At 37.4% G+C, this 22,957-nt stretch overlaps 1 protein-coding gene across 1 annotated transcript; it reads right to left on the reverse strand.

Annotated features, from left to right (window-relative positions):
* On the reverse strand, positions 21,303-22,163 carry LOC18782091. Its single transcript, XM_020559991.1, has one exon. It carries the CDS (start codon positions 22,161-22,163, stop codon positions 21,303-21,305), a length of 861 nt encoding a protein of 286 aa, XP_020415580.1.

Consider the following 22,957-nt stretch of genomic DNA (forward strand, 5'->3'; position numbering starts at 1 on the left):
TTCTTCTTCTTCTTCTTCTCTCTCTCTCTCTCTCTCTCAAAACACTACTACATAATTATATTCTAAAGAGTTGGAATGAATAATTGAATGCAATGAAGGATGATACTTATAGGAGTGGTTATGGAAGTAACAAGCATATTAGAATGTTAAAGAAATAAATGACTCATTCCTTTTCACCAATGATATCATAAGAAAATATGTGACTCATTCATTTCCACCAATTTTATGCCATAATGATTAATTACCATCAATTTTAAGTTTGTACACGTGGAGGCTACAAAAATGGTGCCACCTCCAACTAAGGTAATATTTCCACCCTAGACCTAATATTTAATAGATATAGATCTTCAAAATAAATATTAAATAATGAATATTTCTTTAAATTAATAATTTATAGTGTCTTTTTTTTTTTAAGGTCTTCACAGTCTATCCTCCTTAAAAAATAATTTATCCTCAAAATTTACTAACACTAAATCACATTTCTTCTCCGGGGGTATCTAATCCTTGGGCTCTGATAACCTTTTGTCATGCCTTGATCCGGAAATAAAGAATATTCCTGAATCAGGATATGTGAATTGAATATAATAAAATAAAAAGATTGAAAATTTCCTTATAAAAATAATAATAGTCTTACAAGTGTACAAGATATAAATAAAATTTATCACTCTCAACTAATCCAACTTCTCCAATTTAGTCTTTGTCTTGCCCACTAATTGATTTGAAAAACAAAATAGGTGAGGAATGAGCAAACCACCGCTTAGTGAGTAGATTATGTAATATGCGAGTCAAGCAATGCCATTACCCACTCTAGAAAATATTATAAAAAGATACACAATCCAAATCATATCACATCATTACTTCATATCTTGGTTATCCTTCACAAATTATACTTAGCACGTGACCCTTGTCAGTCCCACTGCCCCTATGTCCCTGTCTGGTACATTTATCATTCGAATTCCCCATCATTGAAGTTCTCATGTTCCTTGAATAGTATGTACTTCAAAAAAAAAATCAAAAAAAAAAATATATATATATTGTGTGAAATATTGCACAAATTAAATATACCTGACTTGAAAATAGAGAGAGATTTGTAAATAGAATAAGTACATGATAATCCATAATTTTCACATTTATCACAAAATAAGAACTTTTAGAACGCATTACATAACCCACTCACCATGATAATTATAATTATAAAATCTTGCAAGAAAAACCCACACGTTTTCCATCTTGTTTCCTTTTCTTCTTTCTCTCTCTCTCTCTCTCTCTCTCTCTCTCTCTCTCTCTCTCTCTCTCTCTCTCTCTCTCTCTCTCTCTCACACACACACACACACACACACACACACACACACACACACACACACAAAACACTACTACATAATTATATTCTACAGAGTTGGAATGAATGATTGAAAGCAAGGAAGGATGATACTTATAAGAGAATCTTAAGGGAATAAATGAATCATTCTTTTCCACCAATAATATCATAAGGGAATATGTGACTCATTCATTTCCACTAATGATATCATAAGGGAATATGTGACTTATTCATTTCCACCAATAATATCTTAACACAACTTGTATGCATAATGATTGATTACCATCAATTTTAAGTTTATACATGTAATTGATATTTAGGTGAAAACGGTAAACTAAATCTCCAATGGACAGATCAGACCCGCAGGAATCAAACAACAAAGTATTCCTAACCAATGTGTGACTAGCCAATCCCAAGTCACAGACCTAAGAATGCAGAACAACCAAACATACACATTCAATCACAAATCTTATATCCCTACAAATCTAGAAAAGGACTACGTGACAACCTAGGCACTCAGAAGGACCTGTCTATCTAAGCATCCCCTGTGCTAGCAACAACTAGAGTGATAGGTGTGTGACAATTGTTCATTAGCATTTCAGCAACAACAGGTATAGTATGACTAATCATAACAGCAAGGACAACACAGCATAAATGTTTACCCAAAAACCCACCACTGAGAAAAATTGGGGGTCATCACCCTAACCAGGCAATCCACTAACAAGAAGAAATAGTTATAGAAGTCAACATATACAACTCAAGTTTCTTAGTTCTATAAAGGAGCAGCCTTACTATCACGACCCGATTCGAAAAGAAGGAATATTCCTGAATTATGGTATGACTCACACCCTGATTCAGAAATATTCCTTATTTTCGAATCGAGTCGTGACATATACCTCTTCAAGCTCTCTTCTTTTCTCAGCAACGTTGCTTGCAACTAGTCTATCATGACAATGGCAGCTTCATCATTCAGCTCAATCATCTCATGGCACCAGTAGCATAGCACTACTCAAACAAATGCAGTGATGAAATGTTGATTTAAGAAAGGATCAATTTTCTCAAGAAATCGTTCTTGGAGAAAATCAATCTTAAAATCTGAACTCTAGATCTAGAATGATATATATGATTTAGGACAACTAGATGCAGATATAATAATCACAAGCAGATTTTTTCTAAAATCTCATAAATGCAATCTCACGGCCTTCACAAAGAAAAGCACAGAGAAAAGCACAGAGAAAATATTGAGCCTTCAAACTTTCCAAAAGTGCAAGGTATTTTTTATGAAGTGACTTCACCTTAAAAATTTGCCTCCTTATAGCAAGGAGAGTACAAGGCTGCCCTAGAATAAAAACTACAGTTGTTAGCAATATATTGGCAATCAAATAAGACAAAAAGAATTTTCTAGACAGAGGAGCAAAAACTGACAGAAACGGTAAAATTGTACCATCATGATGACAGGTCATCTAGGTGAACTAGCAACCAAAGATGCAATACAATGCATGATTTTACATTTATTGAAAAATTCCATTACTGCAGAGAAACCAATGTGACAATCTGTCTGTGAGGTCCACTATAAGCCATCAACCTTAAACTAATCTAAATCCTTTTGAGCAAGCTTATTACAAGAAATTATACACATGGCAAGGAAAGCTAAAAACCAATTGATTAATTACAACCTTACAAACTCCCCCTTTTTGGCTTTCCTTGAGTAAAAAAAACTTTAACTCACACTCTCAGCACACAACCCAAACATTGAGACATGACATCAAAAGGTATCTGCAAGACAAGCACAATCTCAACAAATATGAAGTGCAAATAGTTCATAGATTATGAAACAGGTTGGGTTGAGAAAAAAAAAATAGGGCATATAGAAAGTGCATCATATAATATAAGGAGAGAATCAAAATATTCAGAAGAGTTTAAGTACAATCTATAACATGCAAAAGAGAATACTCCACCATACAAAAACAGAGAACACTCCCCCATACAAACATAAATCACTGCCCCATAAGAAAACATAAATCACTCCCCCATGAGAAAACATAAATCACTCCCCCATGACAAAACATAAATCACTCCCCCATAACAAAACATAAATCCAAGCAGCGCAACCTAATGACCAAATAACTCATTAGAACTCCTCAGAACCATCAGAAGCTTCAGAATGAGAGTCAGAATTATCTGAAATTGGTATAGCAGTATCCATTGTAGGATCATCATGAAGAAAACCCTTCAAATACTGAATATTGTGCTCATAATGATGAATTTTCTTCTGTAGATCAATGAGTGAGATGACAATTTGTCACTCAAGGAGTTAGAGGAATGAGAGTAAGGAAAAGGGGCATCATTCCATATATCAACACCAAGAACAGAAACAGAATTGTGTTCACCGAGTGAGGTGATGAGAGAATGGAATATCAAAGAGCCCTTATAAGCCTTGCCATGACTACGAGCTTTGGAGCAGATGGCATGAAAGATGATTTCACCAAAAGGAATAGGATCCTTATTAATGAGAGACAACATTAACTAACAGCCAAACAAAGTGGGATTGGAGTTGTTTGCAGTAGGAAAGATGTTATGGCAAACAAAATCCTAGAGATACTTATACATTGGCTTCAAGTAAGACTTCAAAGGAACCCTCTTGGCAGTTAATGACAAAAAATGATCCACATAGGCTACATACCGAAACCGACAGATGGTGTATTTAGAGATAATAGAGGCAAATGCATCAAAATTAACATTTGGGCATGGCAAAACCTATAGGAACCTATCAATGACAGGGGGTTTAACCAACACCATGACATGTCTAACAAAGATGCAATTGTTGGTGTGTGCAAGGGTGCTTGGGAGATTTGAGTGAAATTCATGCACCACAGAAGCATGGAATCAACAAGAGATTGAATTGATTTTATTCAATTGATAGTGAGTAAACAGAGCATCAACACATGACATGTCACTTAAGTAAAGATCATCCAAAATATACATGCGCTCTAGAACAAATTACTGCTTGGACACTAAGGAGAAAAACTCAGAAGCTTTAGGAGAAGTGAATTTAAACGAGCCTCTAATAGTGACAAAAGGATCAGAGTCCATCGATGAGGAAGATACCTTTTTGGTCGATGAACGAAGCCTAGATGACACATATATGGTGGGAATCATAGATCCTAAGACTGAGACAAAACAACGTTTAAAACCTAAATTCTCAGCACAGATGACAATTTAGGCAAATCGTGAAGATTAAATATCCTCTCTAGCAAGAGAGACGTGAAGAGGATGGACACATGTTATAATGTGCGACATAGGCATCGAGAACAAAAGAAACCATCAAAAGTGAACTTGTTAACTAAAAACACTGAAGGCATGAGAGATCACATGGAACAAAAAATGAAGTTGAAAAGAATAGTGTCAGCAATCCAAGAACTTCAGCACATACGCAAAAACGAACCAAGACTCAATTTTGGGTAAGCCGATTAAACACATCATCATTCAAACCTGAGATGGAGAATATGATTAATTTAAGCACTCAGTAGCACACTCAACATGAGATTAAGGAGATCAGATATGAGAAAAGGCAAATGATGCAAAAAATTGAGCTATTACGAGAGACATATATTAAGCATTCTTAGACAACACATCAGATTATTCATGGAAAAGACATTTGAACAAAACTTCTTAGAGAATCTTGGACATCTCAAACTTAAGTGCTTAATGGCCCAATTTTGCAGCTCTTTGCTCTAAACATCTCAAAATATATCACCTTATACCTTCCTAGAGCAGTGACTATATTTGTCACACTTTACACAAAATATAGTATAATAATTCTTTTGTGTTTTTGTATTGTTTTTGTTTTTGTTTTTATTTGATTGAAACCAGTAAGAGAGATGGTCAATTATCTTAACTGAATTTCAGACAGTTTGTAGAGGACATAGAAGATATGTTTTTCAAGAGAAGAATGTAGTGCATCATTCAACTGATTCCTAGTCAAGGACGAGAGAAATGAATTGTAGAGCATGCAACTAAGAGATTAAATCAATCCAATTTTACAAAACATCAGATTCTTCTGAGTTAGTAGCCAATCGACTGAAACACTTATTTAATAAGAACAAACAATAATGTGCTAAAGGCGTAGATGGACTAAAACAATTCAATCAATTGAGCAAAAAACCAATTGACTTTCTCAAGTCAACAAATTTTTGAAAGTCTAGAGCCTTTGTTAGTATGTCAGCAAGTTGTTTTTCAGAGGGAAAAAATTTCAAAATCAAAATGTTGTTTTCCACAAGATCTCGAATGAAGTGATGCCTTATATCTATGTGCTTAATTCTTGAGTGTTGGACAAGATTTTATGAGATATCAATGGCACTTATGTTGTCACAGTAGACATAAATGTAGACAGACAAAAATCATAGTCAAACAACATTTGTTTCATCAAGAGAAGTTGAGTGCAACAACTTCCAGCTACTACATATTCTCCCTCAGCAGTGGACATGGACACATAATTTTGTTTCTTGATGTGCCAAGCAACAAGATTGTTCTTGATATAGAAGGCTCCCCCAGATGTACTCTTCCTATCATCACTACATCCAGCCCAATTAGCATCACTAAAACCAACTAAATCATAATTAGTATCATAAGTATACCACAGACCAAAATCAATGGTACCACGTACATACTTGATTATTCTCTTTACACCAATGAGATGAGATTCTTTTGGATCACTTTGGAACCAAGCATCTACTCCCACACTAAAAGCAATGTCTGGTCTGCTTGCAGTAAGATAAAGAAGACTACCAATCATATTTCTATAAATAGTTTGATCTACTGACTTCCCACATAAGTCTTTATGCAATTTAGTACAGGTGCTCATTAGAGTCATGGAAGTTTTTGCCGACTCCATACCAAATTTCCTGACTAAGTTCTTGGCATATTTGGACGCCCATCTTGCCCTTGTTTGATTTGTAACCCAAGAAATTTATTAAGTTCACCAATAAGACTTATTTCAAATTCACTAGTCATGACATGGATGAACTCTTGAACATAAGACTCAGAGGTAGATCCAACTATGATATCATCCACGTTGACTTGAACAATCACAACATCTTTTTATTTTTAACTTTTTCACAAATAGTGTTTTATCCACAGAGCCTCTAACATAGCCATTTCCTAGCAAATGAAATGATAATCTCTCATACCAAGCTCTAGGTGCTTGTTTCCCATAAAGAGCCTTTTTAGCCTAAACACATCATTTGGATGATGAGGATCTCAAAACCCTTAGGTTGTTCAACATAGACCTCTTCATTCAAGGTTCCATTCAAAAAAGCTATTTTAACATCCATTTGAAACAATTTGAAATTTAAATGACAAGCAATAAGAAGAAGAAATCTAATAGACTCCAACCTTGCAACAGGGGCAAAGGTTTCATCAAAATCAACACCCTCCATCTGGGTGTATCCCTGAGCTTCAAGTCTAGCCTTGTTCCTAATTACATTACCAAGTTCATCAGTTTTGTTTTTAAAGATCCACTTCGTTCTAAAGATATTTGTATTCATAGGCCTAGGAACAAGATACCAGACTCCTTTTAAACAAACTGATTGAGTTCTTCTTGCATAGCAAGAAGCTCCTCAAAATTCAAGCCCTCCTTCACATTTTTTGGAGCTTCATTTGAAACATAATACACATGACTGATTTCTTTTGCAATTTGATGTCTAGTTCTAACACCTTGGTCAAAAGGACCAATAATGACACTCTCAATTTGAGTGGAATGAGTATTAGTGGCTTGCTGGTGTTCCACTTGAGCTGGTGATTTAGAAGGAGAGCCACCAGATGTGATAGTGACTTCAAATGGATTTCCATAGGTAGACAAGTCAACCACTTGGTCTAGACCTTTAGGACAATTGGCTTGCTCATCAGGAAGTAAGTCATCATCATCCTCGACTATCTCTATTAGAACAACAACATCATCAATAGTGAAATTTATTGACTATATCACAGATTTTTGGTTCAATAGTTGTATACCCTATAAACCCTAGAAATATTCCTTTGTCACACTTTGAATCAAATTTTGTCAAGTGTTCTCGATCTCTGAAGATGTAGCAAGTAATACGAAATACCCTGAAATACAACACATTTGGTTTTTACCTTTCCAAAGTTCATAAGGTGTATTTCTAATTCCAAGTCTTATTGACAGCTTCAGCCCAAAAATATTTGGCTAGGTTCATACTGTTTAGCATGACTCTTGCCATTTCTATGAGAACCCTATTCTTCCTCTCAACTGTTGGGGTAATTTCAAAGGTCAGAAGTGTAGATGCTTTCCCCCTTACTCGTCTTCCACGTCGCTTATGTTCATGATACTTTGAGGTTGGCCAATACCATTTTCTTCTGGATTTTCATCTTGTGTTAGCTTCCAATTTCTAGCTCTAGATCCATCACTTGATCTTGTAGCGTCTCAATATCTTCTTGCAGCTTTCCACATTCAATCTTGAAATTCATCAACGCATTAGAGTTGACATCGAGCACTTTAATGATGTCCTGTTCAATCCAATAATTCAGACTTTCTTCCAATTTGTCCTCCAAACCAACACACCCTTTTTGAGACAACCTATGGTTGTACTCACATTTTTTCCTTTCTCTGTGACTATTCAGTATACATAGCCATAAATTATAGGGATAATCTTGAAGCTACAAAGGCATCCCAATCCGATTTCTCTAGGAATTTATATAGCTAAGGTGGTTCTTTTTACTTGTCTTTGTCATTTGTGAATGGAAGAATAAAGTGTCTCGTTAAGGAAGACTTGAAAACCTACCATTTTTCTGCGGCAGACGATAACACTATCTTCTTGTGCCCTTGCCCAACAACATAAGATATCTGAACAGCTTCCCAAATCTACTCCTTTACATCCTTGAGCAATTCAGTCCATTTCTTGTCCACATAAGAGACTTTGTTGTATGCCAAAAGACCAATATACGATTGCATCTCAACAACAGCCTTGCCATGTGGTTTGCCCCTTTTATTGTACTCAACTACGGGTTTAATCTTTTGGATTTTCCTCTTCCTCTTCACAACACGGCTTATTGTGTTGATACCACGAGTTGACTTTCGCTCTTCATCAAATGTCGTTGAGCTATTAGGGTCTTTCTTGGCTTATTGTGTTGACACCACGAATTGCTTTGTCTTCATTCATTTGAGCCTTTGAAACTGCAAGCTCCTTACTTTGAGCTTTTGAAACTTGAGCCTCCTTACTTTGAGATTTAGAAACCATGTTTAAAGAGAAATATAACACTAAGGGAAAAAACGACGGTTATTTGAAAAACACGACGTAATATTATACTGCACACGTCGCTAGATAACAATTACTATTGTGCCATTTCCTTTAGCATGATGGTATTTAACCACCGTCGTGGTATGATAAATAAAACAAGGAAAAATAGTCGTCTTATCAAGAGTAAAAGCAGAAGAAGAAAAAAAAAAAGGTCAGATCTCCCTTTCACACGATTGTTTTTGTATTTTACTCTTAATAAGATGATGGTTTTGTCTTGTCTACGTCGTTTTAATTACCACACCACGATGCACGATGAAGTTAATTACCGTCGTGGTGTGAAAATTAAAACGACGTAAACAAGACAAAACCGTCCTCTTAACACGTCGTGAGAGTGAGAGACTATTGATATTATTCAAAACAATGAAAGGCGTCGTTATTTTGAAAACCGAGTCTTATTTCCAGACACTTTCTTTCATGGTATCAAACTTAGAAATGATTTTGACAAAAAAAGGCTTGAAATGATTTTGACAAAAAAAAAACGTAAAATGATTTTGACCCAAAAAAAAAAAAGAGTGAGAAAAAACCTTTGCCGTGCAAAGAAAGTTTGCTTCAGACGTAACCTTTGGAGAATTGGAGATGAAGATGAGGAGGAGAGGAAAATGACAAGATTCAAACACGCCGCTTTGGGAAGGAAAACTGAGAGGATAGTGAAATATTTTATCAGTTCGAGAGAACGTAAAATTTTAGATAAGGTGACACAAAAGTTTATATAGAATCACAAATTTCATAACACGATGGTTTTTATAAAAACTGCCCTAGTATGTTTGTTAATACGACGCAATACCTATACAAACCAACGTGGTTGATAATAAAGTCAGACGACTTTTAGTATTCCAAAACCGCTGTGGTTATTTACACTTTTACACGACAAAAGTGTATTTTGCTGATGTGGTATTTTGAGTCAATACATCGCTTATTTTGAATAAACCACTGTGGTTATTTACAATTTTACATGACAAAAGAGTATTTTGGCCAACATGGTATATGAAATTAATACGGCGGTCTTTATGAATAAACTGTCGTGGTTAGTTGGAACAACCTCGACGCTCATTATGAATAACTCTAACAACTCTCACAACCTTTGGCATACTTGAAACAATCGTTTTCCTTGTGGGGCCAAAAGTAACCGTATCTTGCCAAGAGCCATTTAATTTTCTTGCCTAACTGATGAGCTCAACACGATCCTTCATGAATCTCCGCCATAACCTGCATGGAATCTTCTTCGTAAAGGCACCTTAAGATGTTCTTCTCAAGAGTTCCCCACTGATGACTACATAATTCAAAGCTTGCCTCTTGAAACCCTTGGCGAAGGGTTAGTGAGGTATTCGATTAGAGGCGTTCTCCAATCATGTACATCAACAGTATTCACCTCCATATGCATTCCTCTAGTGCGCACAGAGGGTAAACTTCTTTTCTAGACCTTGATGATCCTTTCTGATTCATTGTCTTTAATATGAATTCTAAAAGCAACTTCAGTCATCTCATTGGCCGCTAAGTTTTTTGCCATGTGTTCAACAGTTACTTCAGTAAATTCAAAGCATAAATTTTTAGCTGCCACATGATAGGCTGCCAAATCTAGATCTTTGCATTTATATTCATTAGTCAACTGCCTCAGCACAAGCTGTGAATCCTCAAAGATTGCCAAATATTGGACATTGAGTTCCAACAACATTTCCAACCCAATAATTAAGGCCTCATATTCAACTCGATTATTAGTGCTTTCAAAATCCAAATGAAATGAATAAGCATATTTGACCCCCTGTGGGTCTTCTAAGACTAGTAGAAGTTTCAATTTTGGACCCATTGAAGAAGAGCTTTCATGGCTTGATTTTCACGGTTCGGATAGGCACATGGATATACATCTTTCCATATTTATGTTTGAGAGGGACTAGTCTTGTTATGATAGATTGGACGATATTTGACTTTAGATCAACCTGAAGTCTGATGTTGGAATCTCCAGAGTGTTCATGTCTTCAATCTCCACACTAGGATAAGTTGCTAGAAAATCTGTTATTGCCAGCCTTTTTTTACTGATTTTTGTGACATATATCTGATAGTAAATTATGACAGATTCAAAGTCCATTTGCCAATGCATCCCCTCAAAACAGGTCTTGACAACATGTACTTTATGAGATCTGTTTTGGCAATAATGTGGACAGTATAAGGCAATATATAATGTCTGAGTTCCACAACAATGAAATACAAGGTAAACCACAATTTTTCTATAGCTGAATATCTAGTCTCCACCTCTTGTAATATTCTGCTTAAGTAATATACTGCTTGCTCTTTTCCTTCATTAATATCTTGAGCCAAAAGGCTTCCAATAGAATTTTCCGAGGCAGAGATCTATAGCTTGAGAGGTCTACCTCTTTTGGGTGGCATGAAAACTAGTGGGTTAGACAAATATTTTTTTTATTTGGTCAAAAGCCTCCTAGTGAGCTTCTGTCCATTCAAAAGCTTCTCCTTCTTTGATTTAACAAAGAGGAAAATGGTTGGACTTTACCAGCTGAATTTGCAATGAATCTTCTGAGGAAGTTGATTTGGCCCAATAAAATATGAAGTTCCTTCTGTTAGAAATATGCCCTTAAAGCCAACTAATTATGTAATAGTTAGAGTTAAGGACATATTTGATAAAAGATATATTATGTTATCAATGAGCAAGAAGGGTTGTTTTATACATTAAATCATCCTATATTATCTTTCAATATGTAGAACAACCATAGTCCGAGGAATACACAAGTGGATATGAGAGCTATGTAATGAGATTGCATATATTGAGACTTCTCATCATCCCAAAATCCTGAATATGTTCCTGGTCATAATAATATTGATTGGGCGTCAATATTCCGCACAGACCAGTACACACAGTATCATCTCTACTCACACGTCAATATTCCGCAAAGACCAGAACAAGTACACATGAGTTACAGGATGGAAGTCTTTACTCACATGTCAAGCTGGAACTCATAAATTGCAATGGTGCAAACTAATCCTTAGACCTGAGGCATCATAGATGTTTTGTGGCTATGTTGTTAATCTTTAAGGGCACTATACAGTCATGTTGACACCATGCCAAAATTCACTCTAGGCAACACTTAATAGGCATCAGTAAAACATGAAATTGATGTTATTAATCTCTTAGGCTTCAGTTTTGTGCCTATCCGAATTGATGTTATTAATCTCTTAGCCATATCATGATCAACAACTTAATATAAGAATCTTATAAGCATGCCTAGGTTCATGGGTCTTTATTAAAACCCATTTAAATGTTGAAGTTTTGCTAGCTTGCATCTGTCATGCATGATATTTAAAGCAACCATTTGAACTAGTTGATGTTGCGTGTTTAGTTGTTGATCATGATATGGCTGGCTTTCAATCTCTGTATCATAAGACAATAATATATTTTTGCACTTATGGTACATAGCTTATGAATTATCTTACTCTTAAATATTGTGCTTACTTGGTATATATTTGCACTTATGGTACATGGCTTATTCATTTAAGAGTTTAATGTCATCTATAAGAAAATAATATACTTGAAATCTTTTATTTATCGGAACCTCAATTCAATTTGCAGGAAATTCAAAAGAGGGTATTTCTGTATGATACATGGCTTACTCTCTACCCCATCACATGATCATTTAATTCCTAGTTGAAACATGAAGTGGGATCCATTTAATGACTTCTTGTTATCTAATTAGATTGGTTGATAAATTAGATTTTCTTGTTCACCAATATGATTTGGTAAATTTGAAGTGACAACATATCTTATGCAAATTTAGTACCTTGCACTTTTTAAGCTTATGTTCATATTTCTGTTGTTTGTGTTTGCATTTTACATGCATTTTTTTTTCTTTTTAGTATAGAGTTAGACGGAAGGACACGCACCTAAATGGAATTGAATGAGGTGCGAGAAGAATTGGCAACTTGTGTCCTATAATGGCTTTTTGATTGAATACTAAATATTCCTCCTTCATTTTACATGTCTTTCTAGCTAGTATTTTGCGTATATATAGACGAGTATGGATAATTTGTTGCGTGGGGCTGGAAAAATTGTGATTTGGATGTGACAAGTATGGATCATTCAAGTATTTTGCTTCTATATATAGAGAAGTATGGATATATTTAAATTACTGTTTATACATATATTTTTTTATGAGCAATGGCAACACAACATGACTTGGAAATGATGCCTTTTTGATATTCTAAGATAGTAACCAAGTAAAATGTGTCATGGAACATGCAGAATGCCTACACTTTCCTTACATAAGTGATGCCTATGTAAATAACAACTTCAAGTTCTCGTTCAAAGTATTTTATTTTAATCTAATCCTTGTGCTCTTAAATAGGTACTCAAGCTCCTCGTACTCAATAGGCGGGACCCTCTCAGGGTCAAGCAATGTTGGATTATTTGTGAGTAGACTTTATTTTTAAATAATAATCAGTATTTTCAAAGACACAAAACTATGCATAATGGCTATTTGATTATTGAGTTTATTATATATTTAAATGTTGAAATATAATATTGTTATGAATGTACTGAAAGTATATTTGGATATTTGCATATTGTGATTATCTTGAATTGATATATGCTATTTTTGAGTGTTACTATCTATACTTGGATGTGTACATGGGATGTGAGTTGGGTTGTGGTTTAGGTCAGTTTGGAGTGCTATTAGCACTACCCTATGTACTTCCCTTGTTTATAAATATTTGGATTGGATACTTGAAATTATGGGATACTTGAATATGTTGGAACCCGGGCACCCTTGATAGGGTGTTTCGTAGACCCTTAGCGGGGTTAGTCTGCGCGCTTAGGACTTGTCATAGGCACACAGTATTGAGGATTCTGATGTGCGTGCTGGTGAGCCCAGTCCCCGGGTTGGACGGCTCGTTCCCTAGCCACATGGTCAATTTGAGAATTCTTCCATGTGGTCTAGTCAAACAATTACCCGGTTGGATTGTTTTCCCGGTACAAGTTTGGTAGTGGTCATATCTATCTATATATATATATATACATATACCTTTGTTCTTATTTATCAGTGAGGATCCTTCCTCAATTGCAGTGCCAATGGGCACGCATTTTGGGTGATAGCGGTTTAAGAAAAAGGGAAGGGTGTTGAGTGAGTTTGGGTATTAGTAAACTATTATGGGATACATATTTTAACTTAGTTTTAATGGATTATATACGAGTATATCGGGTGTCAATTGCATGTTTTCTATATCATTTTCCAAACGGTGGGGTTAGTATGTCGTTTTCAAATGTAATAAAACTTTATTTTTGTCTACTCACAAGTTTTCTGTTTTGCGCCCCGTAGGTAGTAACTTGAGTTGAATTGAGCGGCTGAACCAAGTCTTGAACTTCTGAGTCCCGATCACTTGTTTTTATTTCGTTGAACTTTATTTTCGTTTGTAAATTGAATTTTTTTAGATATGCTCTGTTATCGCCCATGTTATGGTTGAATGTAAGGTCGGAGGCCTATTATGCAAATTGTGTGTTACTACGTTGTGCATCCTGCTGGATAGGATTTATTAATGTGTTTTGATAGGTTACAAAAATTTGGGAAATGTCCTTTTTTCAGGGGAGACTCTGCCAAAATTTCGGCATAAAGTCTCATTCCTCTTTTCCTTGTTTTGGAAAAGAGGCTATACTGTTAGTAAGTAGGCCCGGAGTCAGTTTGATGTCAGAAATACAATAGGATTCGTCATGGATTCCGAGGAATTTGGAGTGGGTCCTGTCAACTTGGAATCAGAGCATTAGGTTCATTTTCCTTCTAACTTCACGCTTCTTTTGCATTCTTGAAACTAATGACTCCTTTGCTTTCTTCCATATAGCACCATGCCTCCTAGACATGGTAGACCGATGACACGTTTTCCCGAGATGGGGGAACATGCACCTCCTCCATCGCCACCATCATCTACACCTTTACCAGCACTTCCATCTCCATCACCTCCACATGTCAATGAAGGAATGGGTGAGAATGAACTTGACTTGCGCCACGTACTGTATCAGTTCACCTAAACCATGACTACAGCCTTGCAAGAGAGGTGAAACACTGAAGCCTCAGATATCAAAAGAGTCATAGAATTCGAGGCTCATGACTTCTTTGGCAATGCATATCCAACTGAAGCAGAGAATTGGCTCACCGATATAGAAAGAGTGTTTGAAGTGTTGCAGTGCCTTGATGAAGATCGAGTGCGGTTGGCTGTTTTCCTCTTGAAGAGGAATGCCTACACTGGTGGAAAACTGTACGAAGGGGTTATGCTGATCCTACTCCCGTTACTTGGGCAGACTTTCAGCGTGTCTTATATGAGCAGTTTTATCTGCTCATACAGCAATGTGAAGAAAATCGAGTTCCTGCATCTGAAACAGGAGTCAATATCCCGGTTTGCTACAGAGCTGATTCCTAATGAAGAAGAAAAGTGTAAATGTTTTGAGGAGGGTTTGTGCCTAGGCATTTAGGCAGTGGTCACTGCCACCACTTATCCTACCATAAAGGCACTGGCTCAAGCAGTGGACCGAGTATTGAAGAAGCATAGTGAGGCTTTAGCTAGACGTCACAAGGACTCATCTGGCTTTGGTGGACCAAGTCAGGGTCCATCATAGAGGGGAGGATCCAGTTTCAATTCTGCGAGCAGTGGTTGGTCCGTAGGACATGGATCCAGTTCTAGTAGTGGGAGATCTGGGCCTAGGCCAAATTGGAGTCAGCATTCAGATCAGCAGTCGATGCGCAGTACGGCAAGGGATCCTTCATGGCAGACTAGCTCAACCTGTCGTAACTATGGACATGTTAGACACTTTAGGAGGGATTGCCCATTCCTCAAGCAAAGCGGTGGCCCAAGTCAGAGGGGTAGCACCGGCTGTTTCTACTGTGGTCTCGATGGTACTGTAAGACAGAAGATTGTGGCCTAGCAAGGGCAAGGTAGTTGAGGTCAGAGTCAGAGTCAGAGCAGTGCCTCTTCTTCTAGTGCGGGTTCTTCATCCAGTAGTGGGGTTCAGTCTACCTTCCGGGATAGAGGCGGTAGACTCCAAAGGGGTTAGTAAGGGCACTGGACTACTTAGGCCCATCTATTCTCTATGACCAAGTAGGAGGCATAGGCTACACCAGATTTCATTACCAGTATGTTACCTGTTTTTGGGTATCTTGTGCATGTTTTAATAAATCCCGGGGCCACACACTAATTAATTACACATAGTTTTGTACCCTATACAAGTGTTAGTCCTACACCCATTGCCAGAAGTTTTAGCATTTCCTTACCTATGAAGGATGTCCTTCTTGCGGACATGGTGTTTAGAGATAGTTATGTTCAAGTGGGTGATGTGGTGTTGGAAGCCAATTTGATTCCCTTGGATTTGGTCGACCTCGACATTATCTTGGGAATGGATTGGTTGGAGAAGCATTATGCATAGTAGATTGTTTCCGAAAGAAGGTTGTACTTCGAAGTCCGAGACAACCCGAAGTTACTTTCCGTGAAGACCGTAGAGTTCTCTCATCATGTCTAATCTCAGCTTTAACAGCTAGATAGTTACTCAAAAAGGGATGTGTGGGATACTTAGCCCATATCATCGATACTCATGACGTCACCCTAAATTTGGAGGATGTTCCTATCATTCAAGAATTCCTGGATGTCTTCTTAGATGATCTCCTTGGTTTACCTCCCTAGAGACAAACCGAGTTCACTATTAAACTTCTTTCGGGCACAAATCAATTTATCAAGCTACTTATAGGATGGCACCAGAGGAGTTACGAGAGTTGAAGACTCAATTACAAGAATTGATTGATCTTAGGTTCATCTGACCTAGTGTTTTCTCTTGGGGTGCACTAGTGTTATTTATGAAGAAGAAGGATGGCACCATGAGGTTATGTATTGATTACAGACAATTGAATAAGGTGACAGTGCGTAACCGATATCCCTTGCCTCGAATTGATGACTTGTTCGATCAGTTAAAGGATGCCAAGTACTTTTCCAAGATTGATATGAGATCAGGATACCATCAACTCAGAGTCAGAGAAGAAGATATTCCTAAGACGGCATTCAGGACTCGTTACTACCATTACGAGTTCTTGGTGATGCCTTTTAGATTGACGAATGCCCCAGCAACGTTTATGAATCTCATGAGCAGAGTGTTCCAACCTTACTTGATCGCTTTGTGATTGTGTTCATAGACGACATCTTAATATAGTCACAGAGTTTGGAAGCTCATAAGAAGCATTTGAGGTTAGTATTGACGACTCTTAGGAGAAAGCAGTTGTATGCCAAGTTTAGTAAATGTCAGTTCTGGTTGGATAAAGTGGACTTCCTTGGACATGTGATTTCAACGGAAGGAATCTATATGGACTCTCTGAGGATGGAAGTAGTAGTGAATTGGGTACAACCTACTAATATGAGGGAAGTACGGAGTTTTGTGGGGTTGGCGGGCTATTATTGTCGTTTTGTGGAAGGTTTCTCTACGATAGATGCACCTCTCACTCGATTAACAGGGAAATGAGTTAAATTTATGTGGACTGAGGAGTGTGAACAAAGTTTTCAGGAGCTTAAGATGTGATTAACCACCGCACCTGTTTTAGCTTTTCCTGATGACATGGGAATTTTTGTGATCTACAGTGATGCATCATTACAAGGTATGGGATGTGTATTGATGCAACATGATCGGGTGATTGCTTATACCTCAAGGCAACTCAAGAAGCACGAGTAGAATTACTCTACCCATGACTCAGAACTTGCTGCAGTGGTGTTCGCCCTTAAAATTTGGCGACACTACTTGTATGGAGGGACATGTCGGATTTTCACTAATTACAAAAGCCTCAAGTACTTTTTCACCCATAAGAAGTTGAACATGAGACGAAGGCATTGGCTAGAGTTGATTAAGGATTATGATTGTACGATTTAGTACCATCCTGGCCGAGCTAATATTGTGGCGGATGCCTTAAGTAGGAAGTCTTGTGGAAGCCTAGCTCATCTTAGAATGGCTTACCTTCCATTATTGGTGGAATTGCGAAAAGATGGGGTAGAACTGGGAATGAGTCAACAAGGTGGGTTACTTGCTAGTTTGCATGTGAGACCTATTCTGGTTGAGCGGGTGATTGTCGCGCACTTGGAAGATCCAACACTCTGTATGATAAGACTGGCAGTAGAGAATGGTATGCGGACGGATTATGCTGTGAGAGAAGACGGAACCTTAGTAACTAGAACACGTCTCTGTGTACCCAAGAACGAAGACTTAAAGAGAGAAATCATGGAAGAGGCTCACTGTTCAACTTATTCTATACACCCGGGTAGTACCAAGATGTATCAGACACTACGTGAGTACTACTCGTGGCCGCATATGAAGGGTGATATAGCTAGATATATGAGTAAATGTTTGATTTGCCAATAAGTGAAGGCGGAACGACAGAGACCATCTGGACTTATGCAACTGCTTCCAATCTCTGAATGAAAGTGGGAACATATCACAATGGACTTCGTTTTCAAACTTTCACGCACTCCAACTCACTAAATCCACTCACTTTCTACCTATTAAAGAAACTTATTCCTTAGTGAAGCTTGCTAAACACTTTGTGGATGAAATAGTGAGGTTGCACGGAGCACCCTTGTCTATTATGTCTGATAGGGATGCAAGATTCAAATCTCATTTTTGGAAGTGTTTACAAGAAGCTATGGGTACTAAGTTACGATTTAGTACTGCTTTCCACCCACAAACCGATGGACAATCGGAAATAACAATTCAGACTTTGGAGGACATGTTGAGGTCTTGTGTGTTACATCTTAAAGACAGTTGCGATACTCATCCTACTTTGGTGGAGTTTGGTTATAATAATAGTTATCATTCGAGCATTGAAGTAGCCCCGTATAAAGCTTTGTGTGGGAGACAGTGTAGGACCCCTATATGCTAGAATGAGGTGGGTGAGAGAAAATTGGAGAAGTTAGAAAGTATTCAAGCAACAACGGAGAAGGCGAAGATGATAAGAGAAAAGCTTAAAATTGTGCAAGACCGACAAAAGAGTTATGCAGACAACAGGTCCAAAGATCTTGAATTTGCAGTTGGGGATTGGGTGTTCTTGAAGTTATCTCCTTGGAAAGGTATGATGAGGTTTGGGAAACTTGGGAAGTTAAGCCCCTTGTTATATCGGACCTTATGAGATCACGGAAAGCATCGGACCCGTTGCCTACAGACTTGCCTTACCTCTAGAACTATCTCAGATTCATGACGTGTTTCATGTATCTATGCTACAGAAGTGCATACCCAATCATTCCCATATCCTGGAACATCACATCTCATTTTCAGAAATACCACAGGATTCATCACGGATTCTGAGAAATTCGAGGCGGGTCCTGTCACATTAAGTCTCCTAACAACACCATCTTGCATCTTGATCTTCACTGTTCACACACCCAAAACTTCACAACTTGTTTTTATCTCCAACAAAATCTTGATCTTCACTGTTCCCAACAAAATCTTGCTAACCTTCCTTTCCTCATATGTATCAAATACACTCCTATTTGAACACACATGATAAGAGCATCTGGAATCTAAAATCCAAACTGAACCCATACTCGAAGAACTTGCCATGACGTCCCCGTTACTCTCCTCTAATGGACAATACCACTTCGAATGGTTTGAAAACCCACACTTGAAGCACCTTTCATTGTTCTTGAATTTAGGACTCCTTCCATTGCCTTTATTGCCCTTGCGCTTGCTTGAATACCCCCGCTCTCTAGTCCATGTTAATAGACCCGCACCTTGAGAGCTGTCTCCAGAATTTTGAGTCAACCCATGATGTACTAAATTTTGCACCACCTCCTCAAAATTGAGAGTACTCTTGCCAATCATCAGCATCTTCCGGAAGTGTTCATAAGACAAAGGCAATGATGCCAACAATATCAACGCCTCATCCTCCGTGCTATAAACCAAGTCCACCTTTTGCAAGCCCGCAATACATCTATTAAAGGTGTTAAGATGCTCCGTTAGATCTCCACCCTCCTCCATTTGAAGATTTTGGAGCTCTTCCTTCATGAAGCATTCGTTTGAAAGGGACTTCCCCACAAACATCTGTTTAAGCTTTTCTCATGTTTGCTTTGCGGTGTCTTCCATCGCCTTGATGGACCCCCTAGCCACCTAGCCAAGCACATCCTTCTCCTCCATTGTCATGCTCCCACCGCCTTCATGTCGCATGCCATCATCAACACTTGCAAACACTCTTAAATCAATAAAAGCACTTGGGCATAAACTAATACCCTCTGCCAACTTGGCTCTGATTCCACTTGTTGTGTGGAAACACTCCAAGACCTTGTCATTGAAGGACTATGCGACGGCACACACACAAATCCCTTTGAGAATAAAACACATGCACACCAAAGCAAGTAAACAATCACACAAGAATACAAAGATTTATAGAGGTTTGGTCTCGTACCTACGTCCTCTTGGTGATCCACTCCAGAAATTCACTAGTATGTAAGAACAACTTTGGTTACAATCTTGAACCTCCTTAGCTCTCACAAGAACCCTAGCTTTCTTTTCTCTCACCCTTGCTCAAACCCTTTGATGCCCTTGTAAACACTCAAAAATTCACCCTTGAATTCTGTCTTGTGTTTCTCCCTTGAAAATTCTCTCTTGAATTTTCCACTCTTCTCTTCTAAATTAACCTAGCCCTAAAAAGTCCTATTTATAATGCATAAGACTTTGCTACAAGTTAACTAGGAATATAAGAAACTAAAAACCTATTAAATTAGGCTAGAAAACCCCAAAATAATAGGAAAACCAAGTCAAAAGCGCCAAAAAAGTAGAAACAATGCGTAGACTAATTGACGCGACGACCAGTACCAAGAATGGGCGACTGGTCACTGGAGACAAAAACAAAATCTTCGAGCCTCAGCGAGAAGCAACTGGTCACATGGCCAAAGCGACTAGTCGCCTACAATAGCAACTTCGTCTTTTGACTTCTTCTCCTTCCTTGTTGCTCCATCTTCACAGCCCTTTGTTTCCTCTTCCTTTTCCCGCATCATGGTGAGCCAAAACACAACAATTATTATTATTTATAAAAAAAAATTGAAGTTTAATAGATCAAACGGACAAAAAGGGAGCCATCCCAATATAGAGTGACTCATCCCAATAGAGAGATGTGTCTTGTAGCATTAATATTCTGTGTCCAATAATCGAAGTTTTCTAGAGTTATTAATATATACCCTTGCATCAGTTATGTGTCTTGTATCATTCTTAGATGCATCTTGCAAAGTCTATGAATTGTTTTGAGAATTTCCCCGCATATGTCGTCTATATCTTCTATCAATTATAGTTGAGCACTTCTCTTCAAACAATTTCACCCATGGCACTTTCGTTCCAACAAGATTTATATATATATATATATATATGGAGGAAATAAAAATAGATTTCAGATTAACCAACAACAAATGCTCCACAGAATCTTTAATTATTAAGTAGCTTCAACATATACCTTAAGCATAAACCTTCACAAGCATCCAAACTTATCATTCTGACTCACTCTTAACAAATTCTAACATAAACAAATCAAAGCAAACACAGCTCACTAGCCAAACACAACCTGCTGGTACTCCTTAAACAGATTCTCCATCGTTAAATAGATGGTTTACTTTAGGAATCTGGTGTAGTTCCTCCAACACATTAGGAAACAACAGCTATATTCTCCTCAGAATTTGTTGGTACGGTGACGTGCAGGTGCAGTCAAACTATCAACAACGTCCCTGAGGCTTTTTGGGATATTATGCTTGAACCTGCGCGAAAACTTCTTCGCCAACCAATTGATAAGACGAGTGGTGTGGATTAAAGTGATGGACAGAAGCAATGAACACCAAGCATTAATGGATATATCATACATATCACCATATGAAAAAAAAAATTCAGTTTCAGGGAGCACTAACATGAGAGCCTGCATATAGGTTAATGCCATAGAAGAGAGAGTGATACATATGGCCATTGATAAAAGCCACATAATTATATAATTCTGGAGCGGAAATCCTCCAACAAGCAACAGGGTGACACTGAGAGAAGCAAAAAACGAGATGGTATTGAATCTTATGAACGTGAGGAATTCTTCTGGGAGGCGGTTCCCTGCCACTGCAGTTCCAGCTAAGCATTTGTGATCATCAGTGCAATAAGAAATAGTTCCATTTGTTTTATTCTCTTCCCAAACACCACCGGGTGGGTTAATTATAGCTTGGAAAGTTGCAGTTGATATCATGGTTGCCACAACCATCAGCATGTCACGTGTTGCTTCCACCCAAGTTTTAGGGAATTCCAAGCAATTTACCAGTGCATTTATCAGACGGCGAGCTGTTGCTAGCGTTTTGTTCCAAATCTTACCAGCGGGAGCAGCAGTAGTTCTCGGTGGTGGTGATTGGCGATCAAGCTTGTTGCTTTTTCTTTCCATACCAGGCTCAAGCAAAATTTGATCAAGGTCAGGTTCAAGGCTGCTCGAGTCTCTTGGGTTTTGCTCTGAGCCATTTGCTTCTGCTTTTGCAGCAGGTATCGTCTGCACAAGTCGTACCATTAATATATTCAAAAATCTATAGTAAATTTAGCTTTTCTCCTTGAAACTCATTTTTTCTTACCTGCAACCCATTATCTTATTTTTCTATCAATAAAACCCTGACTTATATAAGTAAAACATAATGATTAAGATCCAACTAAAGCAGTTGCCTAATCAATCTACAAATCTAATTATAATAATGACTTTATTTTTTAAATGATTTGGTGTAATTTAATGTTTTTTTTTTGCCCAAATTTGTGACTTTTTTTTTATGAAAAAAAGTTTAGGGGGAGATTGCCTACTATCACCACCAGCGCCAAGGTAGACCTACAATCTCAAGTCGGAAGAACTTACATGTGGCACCCAACTGCCATCTACCACCAGTATGAATTTATGTAGGAAATTACAAATCATGCACCAACGAGAACTGCTGGCAGCGAGACTCGAACACTAATGGAGTTACACACACTCCAACCAAATTTGTGACATTTAATGTTCTTATTTGTTTCTTTGTCTTCTTTCGGTGTGGGATTTTATTTTATTTTATTTTATTTTTTGCACAATATATTCAATTTTCATTCCATCAATTGTTACCAATTCTCCTTAATTCAAATTTCGTTTATAGATTAATGTATTCATTCTTTTAGATTCAAAATTATTATGTACCTATTCTAAATTGTATTTTCAAATATAAGTAAATCATTGTGCTTAAAAATGTCGGTAAATTAATATACAAAGTCTTTGTGAAAATCATAAATAATTATAGGTAAATAATTTACTTAAATAATCTAGGTAGATTAGGGACTTGAAAAATA

The sequence above is a fragment of the Prunus persica genome, chromosome G3 (genome assembly GCF_000346465.2).
Source record: "Prunus persica cultivar Lovell chromosome G3, Prunus_persica_NCBIv2, whole genome shotgun sequence".
Lineage (NCBI taxonomy): Eukaryota > Viridiplantae > Streptophyta > Magnoliopsida > Rosales > Rosaceae > Prunus > Prunus persica.